Genomic DNA, 16,520 nt, shown 5'->3' with positions numbered 1-16,520 from the left:
ACCACATACCAACAGCCACGAGACCATGTGTACCACATACCAACGGCCACAAGACCATGTGTACCACATACCAACAGCCACGAGACCATGTGTACCACATACCAACAGCCACGAGACCATGTGTACCACATACCAACGACCATAAGACCATGTGTACCACATACCAACGGCCACAAGACCATGTGTACCATATACCAACAGCCACAAGACCACAGTATTTCAGTTAGGCAACTGAAGATTCCTAAAAAGAAATCTCAACAATCCACTTGCTTCCTACCAATCTAGTCTCAAGGTAGATATGGTTATAATTAGAAGGAAAGTTACAAACTACATACTTTCTCCTGTCATGACATCTCTTTTTTCTTCACAGGATCCCTTCAACCAAAGCTGTCAGTCAAAACCAACCAAGAGACAAAGAGAAACCAGTCACATGGAAAGAAAAAAGCCACTAGGTATGGGGCACACACCTGTGATACTAGCAACCAGAATATGCCAGCAAGAGGGTCAAGAGTCTGAGGTCAATCTCAGCTACATATCAAGTTTAAAGACAGCCTGGTCTACATAAGGCTGTCTCTTAAAAAACAAAAAACAAAAACAAAAACAAAAACAAAAAACAAAACAAAACAAAACAAAACAAAACCTACTACGAAAGAGTAAAGAAAGTCTTTCCAGTTGAAATCTGATAGATTTAAATGTCAAAGAACAAGAAGCAATGAAGAACGTGGGTGAGAATAAGACCAATACAACCCTTGGTGGTTTGAATGGGCACAATCCCATAGATGCGTGTGAACGTCTGGCGCATAGGGAGTGGCACAATCAGTAGGTGTGGCCTTGCTGAAGTAGGTGTGTTCTTGTTAGAGGAAGTGTGTCACTTTGAGGGTGGGCTTTGAGGTCTTATAAACTCAAGTCTGGCCAGTGTGCCTTGCTGCTTGCAGATCAAGATGCAGAACTCTCACTCAGCTCCCTCTACAGCACCATGTCTGCTACACGCTGCCATGTTTCCAGCCATGACCATGCACTAAACCTCCAGCTATTAAAATGTCTTCTTTTACGAGAGCTGCTGTGGTCACGGTGTCTCTTCATGGCAATAAAACCCAAATGAAGACACAGCCCCCTGGCTGCTTGGCTCTTTCCTTTGGAGGGGCACATTAGAGGATAAGCTATGGGCTCACATTTAATAAGACACTGTGTATCAGCTACTCAACTATGACAGCTACCATGCAAGGCGGATGAACTATGCACATTCTGCACACAGACAGCAAGACTCCCGAGAATTATTAACTTCCTGAGACAAAGCTAATTAACTTGCTTTGTGGGTGGCTGTCCTGAGGTTCTACGTGAGGCCACACTGTCACTGCAGAGCTCTGTGCTTCATTATGTGGAGGATTGACTCCAAGGAATGCCATGGAGTTTCGGAACAGCAGTGGGGAGGCAGTGCTGGTCCCACTGCCACACGCTGTGGCTCCTCACTTTCTATAGCCACTGATGTTGATGTAAATGAGACCCAAGAACTAAGATGTGTTCCAAGGGAAGTGTGAGGAGGCCACTGCCTATCTTTGGTACCAGCCTAAGCATACTCTACCATGGTTTAATTTCTTATAAAAAAGCAACAGTTATTAGCCACCATCCTGATACTAAGTCTTATGAAGGGCATCATCTGTTTGCTTAAAGTGGGTATGGGATTTGTTGAGAATAATCATTTAGAATATGAATCTGTCATATTCTAATCTGACACATATTAGATGTTATAATTTGTATGTAAGTATAAATTTCAAATCTGAGATGTAGTAATAACAGAAATAAACCTGCCTTTTAAATTATGTTAATAAGAAGCATACGCATGTTGCTAAGACCAATATATGTGCTGATAGTAGCTTAGCAGCTACAACATGTACCCTTTGATCCTTTCTTTAAAAGTATTTTCCAAGAATGACAGACAAGAAGTTTGACTGTGGAGTTCAGAAGACTGCATTATTATACGAAAGTAAGACTTCCTCTTCTCTAATTGCCTCTTAATCTGTGTCATACCGGGTGGCTAAGAGAAGGTGCACAGGGACAGGAACATGTCATCGATTTCTTTTGATGGTGACTAGCACACTCCCCAATAAAGTCCAGGCATTTCTCATTTCCAACTTTATGTACTGAGGATCTGTTGCCACTTTACATTAAGGGAAACATTATTTAAGATTTCTTTCTTAAATCACTGTATGTGTGGGTTTGTACATGTGCGTGCAGTTCCCATGAAGGCCAGAAGAGGGCGACCAGTCCCCAGCAGCTGGAATGATAGGCAGCAGTGAGCCTTGGGATGAGACCTGGCCTCTGGTCTTCTGAAGAGCAACGTGTGCTATAATGCATTGAACCGTCTCTCCAGCTACAAGAGAAAGGTTTTTCTGTGTCTCGGGGCAAAGGTTTATATAATGAGACTTTAATGATGAATTTACCATGGAATTTTGTTCTAAAGTATTCATAGCATTCTTAACGATCTCTCTCATTTTCTTATGAAACAACCAGTGCCTATAAAATAATTAAAAGCTCCACTGACAAATGATTTCAAGTCATTGTTTACGGGTTGTGTGAATAAATGCTTCCTTGGAATTCAATAGGGACCAAGGGTTAGGAACATCCCCTTCTCTTTCTCCACTGAGATGCTTTTTACCGAAACATTCAGATGGCCTGCACACACCTATAGTCAGCATGATGAAAGGGAAAAGACAAAAGAGTAAAACAGAGGAGTTTTTGTTTCATGCTCAGTCGAAGCAAGCGGATTATAAAACACTGAGACTTCTCACATCTGGCAGCGTTCGGGGGACAATGTCTGCCATGCGTGTCCTTGCTCAGTTATCCAGGGCCTCGTGTTACTGCTTCTAGGGTCTGCCATGCAGACTCACGCTTCTGTCTCGCAGATGGAAGATGTACACTTGGGATGTAAATACAGGAGCACTGGTGGGAAACGGACCACGCAGCACTGCCACGCCTTCTCGGCTGCAGATCCCAGGGAGCTAACTCGGCTGGCGATGTCTTTAAGGCCTCATCTCTCCTGCTCCCCCCAACCCCTACCCCTACCCCCCACCCCTGAATCTGGATCTACCCTGCTTTCCTGGCACAGTTCTGTGCTTTCTCTGTGAATTAAATCAGTGATCTAGGATCTCATATTATGCCGCTCTCTTGTAGAAAATATCTGAGCATACTTATTAAATACTGTGCTAATGTTTATTATTAAGCAATTGTGAAGATAATAAAATATACTTTAAGCATATCAGGCAGGCAGAGGTTTTCACTTTTCTTTCTATACATACTGGATTATTCTGCACTTTTGAGACTCACTGCCTCTTAACAAAGAACACACCTTCCGTACACTGAGAATGCAGTGCACTGGCGTGTGGGCGCAGTGTGGTGCTCGGCACACAACGGCCGCTCCGAGGCCCTTTCACTGGGGCCTTTATCAATGTGGCTTCTTCTGACTGGAATCCTCTCTATTGGCCAAACACAAGCACCTCCTCAGGCATCCTCTTGATCTGCCTCTGAAGGTGTCAGCCCATCTCACCGGAGGGGCACCCAGTCCTTGAGGTTAAACAAGGAGTAAGCTCTGAGAGGCCAGGGGCACTAAGGCTTATGGGAAGAGACCCAAGTAAAAAAGGAAAGAACTACTGACGTCAAGGAAAATAATATGCAAACAAAGTAATATGGGCAGAGAGAGCCTCAGCAAAACCATTAAAGTAGGCTTAATTACACACTGACAATCTTTTTTCTTTCTTTTTTCCCTAGACAGGGTTTCTCTGTGTAGCCCTGGCTGTCCTGGAACTCACTCTGTAGACCAGGCTGGCCTCAAACTCAGAGATCTGCCTGGTTCTGCCCCCAGAGGGCTGGGATCAAAGGGTTGTGCTACTACCATGCAGCTTTAATTATTTATTTTTTAAGTTGTGTTATAAGTATATGGGAAATATGGGACCTTGTAACAGCCCAAACGCCTTCGGGTTTTTTTTTTCTTAGCCAAAGTAAAAACGCAATTAATCATAAACTTGAAGTTTAGGCATATTACTTTAAAACTTATCAATAATGGCAGAAAAAAATAGCTAAGGTATTTCAAAATGGTGGTCTCTGAGAAATAGATCTAGGGATGTAGGACCTTTTGGTACTATTTAATATTTAAAATATGTACTTTTTTATAGCAACCCACTTTTAAATGTTTCTTGCTGGTACATATTAATTATACATAATAATGGCTTAATTGTGATATTTTCACACACAGACAATGTATTTTGATATTCACACAGACATCCCATTTATTTCCCTCTCTAAACTCCTTCCCCTCCCAAACCAGAACCCTTCTGCTTCCATCTTTTGAGACTCTCTGCGTGTCTGTGTGTCTGTCTGTCTGCCTTGCCTGCCTGCCTGCCTGTCTATCTGTCTGCCTGTCTGTCTGTCTGCTTGCCTGCCAGTCTGCCTGCCTGTCTATCTATCTGCCTGCCTGCCTGCCTGCCTGCCTGTCTGTCTGTCTGCCTGTATCTGTGAAACCCAATGAGTTTCTTAGAGTTGTTTATCAGAGCATAGGTAAAGATTTGCTTACATAAAAGAAAATTTCTAAAATTTAAAAAGTAAAAGCTTTCTACACAACAGAGGAATAGGAACCTAAAAGGAAAACAGAGAATGAAACAGAGAATGTTTAAAAGTAAGTTGGATGCAAGTCTAATAACTACACACAATCCCTGAAGAGCCAGGCATGGTGAGCACTACTGTAACTCAGTACTCACAGGCAAAGGCCAGCGGATCACTAGTTTGATTACTAGGCTGGTCTGGGTTACTTTTGAGTTTTGAGTCCAGCTTGGGTTAATATCAAGAAAAAAGAAAAGAAAAAAAAGAAAAGAAAAGAAAAGAGAAGGGAAAGGAAAGGAAGGGAAGGGAAGGGAAGGGAAAGGAAGGGAAGGGAAGGGAAGGGAAGGGAAGGGAAGGGAAGAAAGTGCATCAGAAAATACTTAAAGATGTATTCTCCAGACCTGAAAAACGTGAGCTCTTGAACTGATAGAGTCAAACAAGAGACAACTTATACCAGAGTTTATCAGCATATAATTTAAAAACTGCCAACAAGAGAAAGAGAGGTAAGGGGCACAGCTCTTAAAGCTTCTGGGAAATTAGAGCACAAGTCACCTGCGGTTGGAGAAACAGCCATGTGGGTAAAAAGCTTGTCACACGGGTGTGAGGACCTGGGTTTGTGCCTCTGGGACCCTCAGAAAGCCGAGTGCAGAGAGGCACATCTGGACCCCAGCACCTCTGCAGCAGAATGGGAGGCAGAGCCTGGAGACTCGCTAGAGGCTCACGGGACAGCCAGTCTGATACATACAAGACATTGTCTCAAACAGGGTGGAAGGCAAGTCTCAACATTTGAGGTCGTCCAGTGACCTCTCCACACACGCAGTAACACGCATGTACCTGCATTCGTTCACAGAGACACGGGAGAACATAAAGGTAAGAGTCTCAGAGACTCAGGAGTCAGAGGACACCTTTTATCACTGGCAATGTGAGCAGCAAGAAAGCAGTAAGGCAGGCTGCCTTCAGAATTCCAAAAGTAAAAGTATCGGCCAGCCTGTTAGCATAAAAGGTGGGGTAAAACACCAGGCACCATCCAAAAACATACTTCCTTTCCCCGCTTCAAGAATCGATTGGAAGGTGTGTCATACAGAACTGGATAACCAACAAGGATGCTGTGAAATCTAGGCCACCCAAGGGTTCTGTGTACCGGACCGTACCAGACAGCGCAAGGGTTCTGTGGACCGGACTGAACCAGGCAGTGCAAGGGTTCTGTGTACCGGGCTGAACCAGGCAGCACAAGGGTTCTGTGGACCGGGCTGTAGCAGTCTACTTCTGAAACGGTAACTACACTGTGTACTGTAGACGGCCATCAAGACAGTTTCTCAGCAGTCTGAGCGAGCGCAGGAGATCTTTAGAGGTTGTATGTCTTACCTGCAGCACAGCAGCAAGCAGGTACACAACAACAAAGACCACAGTCAGGGAGGTATGGCCGCTCTTCATCAGGTGAATTGTGTAGAGGAAGATCAAGTGGCCGGGGACCACAAAGAGCAGGAGAACCTGGGCAGACTTATTGTTCACTCCTGTAACATGAAGGCAAACAGAATTAAAAACTACATTTGAAGGCTGCAGCTGAGGATGCAGCTCAGTGACAGGCTGCTCGTCTGTCCAGCACTCACCAGGTTCAAGCCCCAGTGTTGGTAGAAAAATAAAGTAAGCCTATAAACTGGACACTGTAATCCAAGTTACCACACTGGAAGACAACCTTGGATGTCAACGGAAGCAGAGGCAGGAGCAGCACCTGGAGTTCAAGGCCAGCCCAAGCCAGTGAATCCCTATCTCAGAAAAACAAAACAACAACATGAAGGTTGCTTTCTCATTACTATAGTTCACAGCATCCATCAATTCAACTGCTAAGAGTAAATCTCAGTTATTTACAATTCACTTAATTCTTGGAAATTCCCCCATTAGGTGTAATTATAAAACCAAGTAAGAGATGGTTGATTAAAAACGTATTTTGGAGGACATTAGTATCTATCATAGAAACAGACGGAAAATGCCAACACTGGAATGTTAATTTTATGTCTTCTTTAAATTGTTCCACCACTGATATCACAGGACAGGCTGGATGCTCAGTGGTTAGAGCACTGATGGCTCTTCCAGTGGGCCAGGGTTCAATTCCCAGGATCCATGTGGCAGCGCACAAGCTTCCATCATTCCAGTTCCAGGGGGATCTGATGACCTCTTCCAGCCTCTGAGAATACCAGGCACACAAATGGTACACAGACACACTCGTAGGTGAACAGCCATAGGTATAAACTAATAATGATTAATACTATAATGGTTTCACATCTGTTCACATATGTGACATACTGTTCCCTGTCACTGGGTTGTTTCCTAATGTCCTGTTTCAGAGCAGATACCCGAACTTTAAAGAGTCAACAGGAGTGATGCGGAAGAAAGATCCATCTGTCCAGAAGTCAAGGGAGCCTTCAGTGTGTGCACATGTGGTTCCTTTCTTAGCCAACAAGATGTCCCAGAGACAGGAGCAGAGAGTGTAAATGCCACAAAGACCCTTGGCAGTGATACACACAGACATATAAGGCCTTAGTTCCCTGACATTAGCTCAGTACAGCGTGCGCAAAATACAGATTCGACACATTTTTCGAGCCCTAGGTCTCAGCAGGCAGCAGTTCTTCACAAAATACACACAACCCCACGCAACACTTACCTGAACCAAAAAAAGTCCTAAATGGGTAGGAACAGCCTCTGGGCTCCTCAGGTAGTTCTCCGGGGATGCTATGTAAATGGAGGTAGGTAGAAATCCTGCTAGCCTGAATGGCCACCAAATTGCCACCGATCCCTAAAACAGTGGGAAAAACAGGCCAGCTGATTATCTTTCACTTAAATAACATCAGTTCCACCCAAGCAAGTGTCCTCCTTCCACATGCTAGGCCAACAAAACACATCTTTCTCTGAAACATCGGTTTCTTTAATGTTAAGACAGATAACCCATAACATCATTACTGTGAAAACACCTCCATTATTTTAAAATCTGATTGGCTGTCTAATGTGAAAGTAGATCAGAATAGGTAAATTTAAAAAAAAAAATCATTCTTGCAATCAATTCACAAAACTAGGTAGCAAGAAATTCACGTTTGTCACCTTAATGAGAGAAAAATAAACGAGATTTATTCACAGTGACAGGCTTGATACCTTCTCATCTTACCAAGGAAGATGAATTAGGAGCTGAATAAAATTACTCGGGGAAGTCCCACTTTCAGCCTAGAGACAGCCTCTCCCTGACTCAGGGACAGAAACGCTGATGCTGCGGGATGGGATGAATTCCAAGGTGACTCAGGGACAGAAGCACTGATGCTGACTGAGGGATGGAATGAATTCCAACGTGAGAGGGGAAATTTGGGTTCTTTCTCCTCTTGCAGCATCAGTGTGGAAGAGACAACAGCCATAAAAGCAAACGGGAAGAACGCAAACACTGCTTCCAAGTTCTTATACACAGCCCACGGGCCAGCACAACACGGCCCATGACAGGCCAGCACAACACAGCCCATGACAGGCCAGCACAACACAGCCCACGGGCCAGCATAACACTGCCCATGACAGGCCAGCACAACACAGCCCACGGGCCAGCACAACACTGCCCATGGGCTAGCACACCCATCTGAGAGGTTGACTGCTGATACAGGGCAAGTTTACTAGATAGTGAGAGGCCTTCCAAACGTTTTCAATAGGTACTTCTGACACAGACTGAGCGGGGGTGGGGTGGGATGGGGGGTGGGGTGGTAAGAGACTCAAGAGCCAAGTTCCTGGGATACCATCTTAAGCACTTCCAGACCTGGCGCCACACAAATCCTTGTACATAGAGCCAAGCCACCTGAGAGGTGGAGGAAACGCTCTATCTGCAAGGTCCTGGGCAGAGTGGTTGCCACAGGATGAAGGAACGTCTGTCGATGGGGGGAGAGAAGAGACACTTGGAAGACCCTACCCAGCCTCTCAGGCCCAGGCCCAGGCCCAGGGACTGTGGTGATAGGGAATGTAAGAGAAGCCTGGCCGACATCACATAGGGGGAAAGCGTCAATGTGCGGTCACAGGAGGAAGAGCAAGACCACCAGGAGCCACTTCACACGGCTCACACTCAGTCACATCAAGAGCCGGCAGTGGGAGCCCGCCGCTGGAGAGACGTGTAGCAAGAATATATTGAAGGAACCACCATCCAGGGACTGCCCCAACCTCTCCACTAACAGAAGGAAAAACATGCTCATTGGTAGGCACAAATAATATTTATCTGAGTCTCCAGTGGCCTTCTATATACAATGTCAAACATCTAATAAAACTTTACAAGTCAGGGGATAAAAGGCAACAAAGGAAACGGCCCATGTAGGAGCTAAGATATTAGCAGAACCAGACCCAGAGATGCTTTGGGTGTTGAAATAATAATTGTTATTATTACCATTGACATCTGGGACAGGAGCTCTTGTGCTTCAGGCTGACCTTGAGCTTGCTATGACCTTGAACTCTTGATCTACCCCATCCCCCAAGTACTGGGATTACAGGTATAGGCTACCATCCCCAGATCAGGTAAAGAAATGATTTGACAATTATTCTAAAATAACTATGACTGACGCATTAAAGAATCCAGTGGGGTAAGTATATAACACACAATAAAGGATGGGTCAGAGATGAGCTAAGCTATGAAAATACATACATGCTAGATACACATAATGCTGGAGGAAGTTGCAGGAGCATTATCAGTGTCCCAGGAAAGCGGTACAGTTGAGAATAGTACTAGAGATACTTTGACACGCTTTACAAAGTACCCATGGGCCGCTCACAAGCACTAACTACAGGCTACAGGACAAGTACCCATGGGCCGCTCACAAGCACTAACTACAGGCTACAGGACAAGTACCCATGGGCCGCTCACAAGCACTAACTACAGGACAAGTCTCCGTGAGTTTGGGGAGACTGAAGCATGTCAAGGTTGTTCTCTGGACACACCAGGAAAACAGACACCTGGGACTCCCCTACTCAAATACTGTGAAAGTACACAGTATGCTTCTAAATAACTTACAGGTCAAAGAAGAGATCACAGAGAGTGTGGAAAACATAGTCAATTTAACAAAAATGTAACACCCTGAAATTGCACAGGAGACACAGAGAGCAGTGCACTGAAATCCAAGGCATTCCTTCAATTTAAACACAGGAAAAGTTTGCCAATTGATGATGTCAAGCTCACGTCCTTAAAACTTCAAAAAGTTGTGCAAAACAAGAGGAAAGAAGGGAAGACAGAAGAGCGCAAGTCAACAGAAGAGAAAACACAGTGAAGAAATAAACCAGAGGCGTACAGTGTCCTTGCAGGGGACCCACTCAGGCTTACCACCTTTTTTAACTCCAGCTCCAGGGGATCAGAGCTGACATTGCACGCCTGTGAACAAACTGCCCCTCCATGCACATAACTATAATCTTTAAAAAAGCAGCCCAATATTAAAAACATAAGAGAATTAAACAGAATTCACCACCATTCCAGTAAACAGACACACACAAAAAGTTATTATAGAAATATCATGAAATAATTTCCATTCCAAATTATTAGCAAATCAAATTCAGCAAAATACTCAATGTGTGATAAGATAGGCCACAGCCAAATTGGGCTTATCCAAGGAATGAAAGACCAATTTAACAGCTGGAGGTAAATTAACATAAGTTCATTAACAAGTAAATGGACAGGAAAAGTGACATGATTCTAAGAATATGAGGGGGAAACCTGACACAACTCAGCAGTCATGATTAAAAGCTCTTAGCAAGGCAAAAAGCTCTAACGGATATCCATGCAAGCTGGGACAGGACCGGGCACAGCAAAGGGCTTCTCAGTAAGCCGTGAGCCAGCTAGAGATTAATGTGTAAAACAACCAAGAAATCTGGTCCTGACTCTCATCATAAACACAAAACCCAATTCCAGGTAAATTAAAAACATAATCCAAAAGGCAAAACTGCTAAGCTGTAGAAAGATGGTGAGACAGCTAACGTTATGAATCAGCTTGACAGAATAGAGGATTCTGGGTGTGGATGGGATGGTGCGTCTCAATGAGATGAGCATGTGAGTTGGAAGACTGAGGGAGAAGAACCGTCCTTAGTGAGCAGGTCCATCAACTGTCTGGACAGAAGGCAAAGGACCTTTCTCCTGAAGCTGGGGCACCCTGCTGTACAACAGGGCTCTGAGGCTGGGAATGAGGCTCACTATAACTGGCCTCTTGAAAGGCTTCTCAGCCTCCATCTCTCTAGCATATCAATGAACATTCATATTCATTTTCTCTCTCTCTCTCACTTTCACTCTCTGGAGAATCCTGACTTATACATGTGGAAAGAATTCTTTTTTTTTTTTAACAAAGCTATAAAACATAAAGTTTATAAAATTTAAAACTTTGGCTGACCAGAAAACACATTAGTCAAAGAGGGAGAACAAGCAACAAAGTGGAGAAACCCTGTAAACCCGTGTAACTATCAACAGAAAAAGGACAAGGGATTTAGCCGGTTAGCTCACCACAGAAGTTAATCCAGGAGCTGGAGAGAGGGGACAGTGGGTATGACAATTTGCCACACAAATTTGAGGGCCTGAATTTTAAACCCAGCATCCGTGTAAATGCTGGGCGTATGCCTATAACCCACACTCCGTCAGAACTCAACTGTAGAGGTTCACTGGGGCTTGTTGGCCACCTGTAAGGTCCAGGCTCAGCAAGGGACCCCATCTCAAGGCAAAAAGGTAGACAGTAGTAGAGCAGAATGCCTGACATCCTACCGTGGTCTCTGCACACACATGTGGACATCATCACATGGATATAGACATATACTTTCACACACATGGGAGAAGTTAACTAAAATCACTAGTAAACAGGAGAGACTCAATCCCATTGGGCATTAAAGAAATACAACAGACGTAAAGGAAGTACTCACACCTACCAGGACAAGCAGAAAAACTAATTCTAGGCACTAAACTGTTGATAATAGCATGGAGCTCAACATTTGCTCACACATGCGCATGTGTGTGCGCATGCGTGTGTGCGCACACACACACACACACACACAGTCTAAATTGTTAGAATCCCTATGGAAAACATTTGAGAACTATGTAATGAAGGTGATATGTATGCCCTACAACCTAGTGATTTCACTCTTCCATACTTAAAAAGACAGGCGGGGAAGGCTTATGTGTACCAGTTTGAAAAAGGAGCTCAGAAAGAAAATGAAATAAAAAGAACTTTTCTTTTTGAGAGTGCTTTTTGAAGATTTATTATTTTATGTGGATGTGTGTATAAACCTGAGGGGGTGTGTGTGTACCCCTGAGTATGTGCATAAGCCTGAGTGTGCACAAGCCTGAGCATGTGCATAGGCGTGAGGTGTGCACAAGCCTGAGCATGTGCACAAGCTTGAGTGTGCACAAGCCTGAGCGTGAGCATAAACGCGGGTGTGTGCATTTGCACATGTGCACAGAGATGCACACTGAGGTTAAGAGAGCATCACCAGATCCCTGCAACTGGAGTTACAGGCAGGCGTGAGCTCCTGTGGGTGCCGGGAACTGAACTCAGGTCCTCTGGGAGAGCAGCAAATGCTCTCAACACCTGAGCCATCTCTCTAGGCCTGGAAATCTTTCTAATGCAAAAGAGTGCTTTTTACTTTAAGCAGGAGCTCAGTGCAGGGTGCAGTCTGGAGATTGGGGTGGGAGGATTGCCTGAACCCCGAACCAACCTGAGCAGCAAAGGCCAGACCCATTTTTTTTTAAAGATTTATTTATTATTATAAATAGGTACACTGTAGCTATCTTCAGACACACCAGGAGAGGGCGTCAGATCTCATTATGGGTAGTTGTGAGACACCATGTGGTTGCTGGGATTTGAACTCAGGACTTTCAGAAGAGCAGTCAATGCTCTTACCCACTGAGCCATCTCGCCAGCCCAGGCCAGACCCATTTTAACCACTAAATAAAACCAGAAAGGCTGTTTACATTGATGGCTTACCATGCGATGGTGTACTACACACTGTAGTTTAAGTTAAATGTACTTGTCTTCTTAAGTATTTATCATACTGTCATTAGATACTGCAATTATAAACATTAAAAATGATTCTCCTAGCTTCGGAAAGACAACATACACGTGATTTACATTGTTGATATATACAACAGCATGGCAAGTCTTCCCACCCTAGCTGGACTCGGTCAGTACCTCACCCATGGATCTGGGCACATGTACACACACACACATGCACGCACGTGCGCACACACACACACACACATACACACACACACACACACACACATACACACACACACAAACATGCACACACACACATGCGCATGCACACACATGCGCACACACATACACTCTCTCACACACAAACACAACGAAGCTCTCCCTGCCTTCTATGCCATTGTGCAGAGGGAGCCTAGGAAGGTAACTTTTTTCAGGTTCATCTGATTGGCATCCCACAGCTCTTGTCTCTCTGTGTTTGGCTTCTTTCAGTCAACATAATCACATTTCATCCATGTTGACACAAGTGGCCAGACTTCATTCTCTTTTATCTCTACACACTATCCCTCTGTTTGTTTGGAACACATTTCCTTTATCCATTCATCTGGTGACATATTAAATTGCTTCCCTCCCTTAGCTATTGTGAACAGTGCTTCAGTAAACAGGGAAGTGTAAATGTCGCTGACACATCAATTTTATTTCCTTTGGATATGTACCCAGTGGTGAGATTGATGTATTGTGCAGTCATGTTAACTCCTTCCTCAGTGGCTACATAGCAGGATACAAGGGTTCCTTTCTTCCTGATGCTTCACCAGCACTTTCCTTTTGTCTCTTGGAGAACAGCCACTCTTACCAGAATGGCATCCTGGATCACTGTGGCTTTGATTTGTATATCCCTGGTTGGTGCTGAGGGCCATTAGTACATCTTTTGAGAACTGTCTATTTAGTTTCAGTGCTAGAATTGGAAGGATAACATGAATTCATCAGGACTTCACCTGAACTGGATGGACGGTCACACATTGTTTAATGATGGGGCACACTCTGCTGAACTCATTGTTACATTTCTTCTTACATAACAGACTGAATAGCTAGCTACAGACTAAGCCTGCTGTACAAACTAATACTGTCATTATATAGGAAGTCATTGCCCAAAATGTCATTCTGCTGTACATGGCTACCAGAGAGGGAGATTTTCGGATACAAATGGTAAAAAACATTCAAGAGGATGTTTGAACCAGGTGCTGAGAACCAGCAGCTTTGACTAAGTCTCTGCTGTAGACTGTCACTATGGTGGTTTGAATGAGAATGGCTCCCATGGGATCACTGGTTTCCAGCTGGTGAAACTATTTGGGAAGGACTAGGAGGTGTGGCCTCTGGCTGGAGGAGGTGTGTCACTGGGGGTGGACTTGGGGTTTTCAAAAGCCCCTGCCATTCTATGCCATGATGGAAAGTGTCTCTTTCTCTGTCTTTCTGGCATGCACCCTGTCTCCTACATACTAACCTGTAAGCTCCCAGCCACTGCTCCATCACCACACCCGACCATCTATCCCTGTAAGCTCTCAGCCACTGCTCCATCACCATGTCTGACCATCTGTCCCTGTAAGCTCTCAGCCACTGCTCCATCCCCATGCCTGACCGTCTATCCCCATGCTCCCCCACCAGAGACTCCAGACCAGTGTACCTCCTGACCAGTGAGAGTCCTGACCAGTGAGAGTCCTGACCTGAGAGAGTCCTGACCAGTGAGAGTCCTGACCAGTGAGAGTCCTGACCAGTGAGAGTCCTGACCTGAGAGTCCTGACCAGTGAGAGTCCTGACCAGTGAGAGTCCTGACCAGTGAGAGACCTGACCAGTGAGCCTACAATCCAGTGAGCCTAAAATCCAGTGAGTCTCCAGCCCAGTGAGAGTCCAGCCCAGTGAGAGTCCAGCCCAGTGAGAGTCCTGACCAGTGAGACTCCACACCAGTGAGACTCACTCCAGACCAGTGAGACTGCCTCACTTTCTCTAACAAGGTCATGGGGATGTTGCTGGAAGATGTATTCTTTTCTGAACAACTTAGGAGATGGCTTAGAGGAACCAGAAACATGTATCTTAGAATGGATAGCACTAGTATTAAGAGTTTCTGAGGCTTAGCAGTGGGCCTGGGAATACATACGATTACATTCAAAGTGACAAGTTTGGAGCCAGGTGTGGTGGGGCACACTTTTGATCTCAGAACTCAGGAGACAGAGGCAAGTGGCTCTCTGTGAGTTCCATGCCAGCCAAGGCTATGAATAAGAAAATGCTGTCTCAAAGAATAAAAATAAATATAAGTTCAGTGACTGCATATCTACCACCTGGAGAAATTTTGGTGTTCAGACACATCCCAATGACGTTAACTTACTATGAAAGTAAGAACTTAATTACTTTAGTCACAGAAAAGATATAAATAGGACAACCACCAAAAAAAAGCATGAACTTGCCATTTTCCAACAGAGAAGATAATTTGTTGCTGTTATTGTTAGTGGACTAAAACTAAAATGTTTTGTTATATTTTTAAAGGCAAAAACTAAATTTAGCCTCAAGATTTCACTGTCACATGTCATCAACAAGCAACAAGTATCACTAAGAGCAAATGCTGGGTGTGGCGGTGCACACTTGTAATCACTAGCGAGTCTAAGCAGGAGAACTGAGTTCAGCTACATAACCAGGTCCTGTCTCAGACTCAAACAATAAACACAATGATTTCAAACGGAGCTCAGAGGAGCTGGAGAGGTGGCTCTGTGGCTACAGGCTTGTCCTGTCCTGGCAGGGGGCTGGAGTTCAGTTCCTAGCCCTATGTCAGACTCCATGAGATCTGACAGCTTTGGTTTCTGTGGGCATCTAAACTTACATGCCAATACCATCCCGTACACATATAAACAACTAAGTTTTAAAAAGATAATAAAGACAATCACTTAGAACCAGAGAGATAGTTCAGCTCACAAAACCTGACAACCCCAAGTTTGATCCCTAGACCCCACTGTAAAAGGTGAGAACCAACTCCAGAGACTGTCTTTAGGCCTACCTCACCCGACCCCCTTGCCACCACCACCACCAACAATACGAACCAGAGGCTGTCTTCAGGCTCCACCCCACCCTTACATACCAACAACAATACTGTGCACTGTGTGTTCAGATGCTGATCTCTGTGCCCACAATCTGGCTGCAGTGCAGGTGTTGGCACTGTCAAGCATCTCCTGCCTCAATGTTACAGAGTGTCTGGTGGGGACCAGGAGAGAGGATTCACCAGAGGGAGTCCCAGTGAGAGCCAGTCACCAAGGGAGGAGGGATAGAGCAGGAGCAGCCAGGGCAGGACTAAGATGGCAGCTAACAAGGCACACGGCTGGGTAGTAAGCAGCACAGTTGGGTTAGAACAGACGGGATCCCTGCCAGGAATCATGCAAGACGGTGTTTAATAAATAGACCAGGTCTCTGTGTCATTATTCGGGAACAGAGGAGGCTAGAAAAGCCTGGTACGTCTACAACTAAATTTAAAGATAAATAATTAGAGAGAACCAACTCCTAAGGCTGTTTTCTGGCAGAGACAGACAGAGGGGTGGGGGGAGAGGGAGAGGAAAAGGGAAAGGGAGAATGAGAATAACAATAATATTAAACATAAATAAATTAATTCACTTTATCATAAAAATAAAAAAAAACTACACCCTACAATGTCCTGGGCATTCTTCTAATAGAAAAAAATTTCTTTAAAATTATGTTTAAAAGTCACACAGCCAGGCAGAGTCACTGAGGCACATGAACACAGATCTCTGTCTCTGCAGATCCCAGCTCCACTGGGATCCTGAACCCTGCCCCAGCCACTCAGACAGCCTTCAGCACAGGCACCTCTCAGACACTTCATTTTCTTTTGTTTTTGTTTGTTTGTTTTTTGAGGTTTGGGGGGTTTTGTTTTGCTTTTGTTTTTTGTTTTTTTTTTGT

At 44.6% G+C, this 16,520-nt stretch overlaps 1 protein-coding gene across 3 annotated transcripts in view; it reads right to left on the bottom strand.

Annotated features, from left to right (window-relative positions):
- Slc41a2 (solute carrier family 41 member 2) overlaps positions 1-16,520 on the bottom strand; it is a 110,355-nt gene that overhangs the window by 19,103 nt on the left and 74,732 nt on the right. For all 3 annotated transcript variants that reach the window (XM_031349260.1, XM_031349261.1, XM_031349262.1), the window contains exons 9-10: positions 7,256-7,387; positions 5,959-6,107 (exon numbers count right to left, since the gene is read on the bottom strand). In XM_031349260.1, the coding sequence (XP_031205120.1) occupies positions 5,959-6,107; positions 7,256-7,387 (281 nt within the window). The remainder of the gene's footprint in view (positions 1-5,958; positions 6,108-7,255; positions 7,388-16,520) is intronic.

This window comes from Mastomys coucha, unplaced genomic scaffold, assembly GCF_008632895.1.
Source record: "Mastomys coucha isolate ucsf_1 unplaced genomic scaffold, UCSF_Mcou_1 pScaffold4, whole genome shotgun sequence".
In the NCBI taxonomy this organism is placed as follows: domain Eukaryota; kingdom Metazoa; phylum Chordata; class Mammalia; order Rodentia; family Muridae; genus Mastomys; species Mastomys coucha.
Note: the sequence above shows the minus strand (reverse complement) of the source record. Positions and strands in the feature narration are given on the sequence as shown.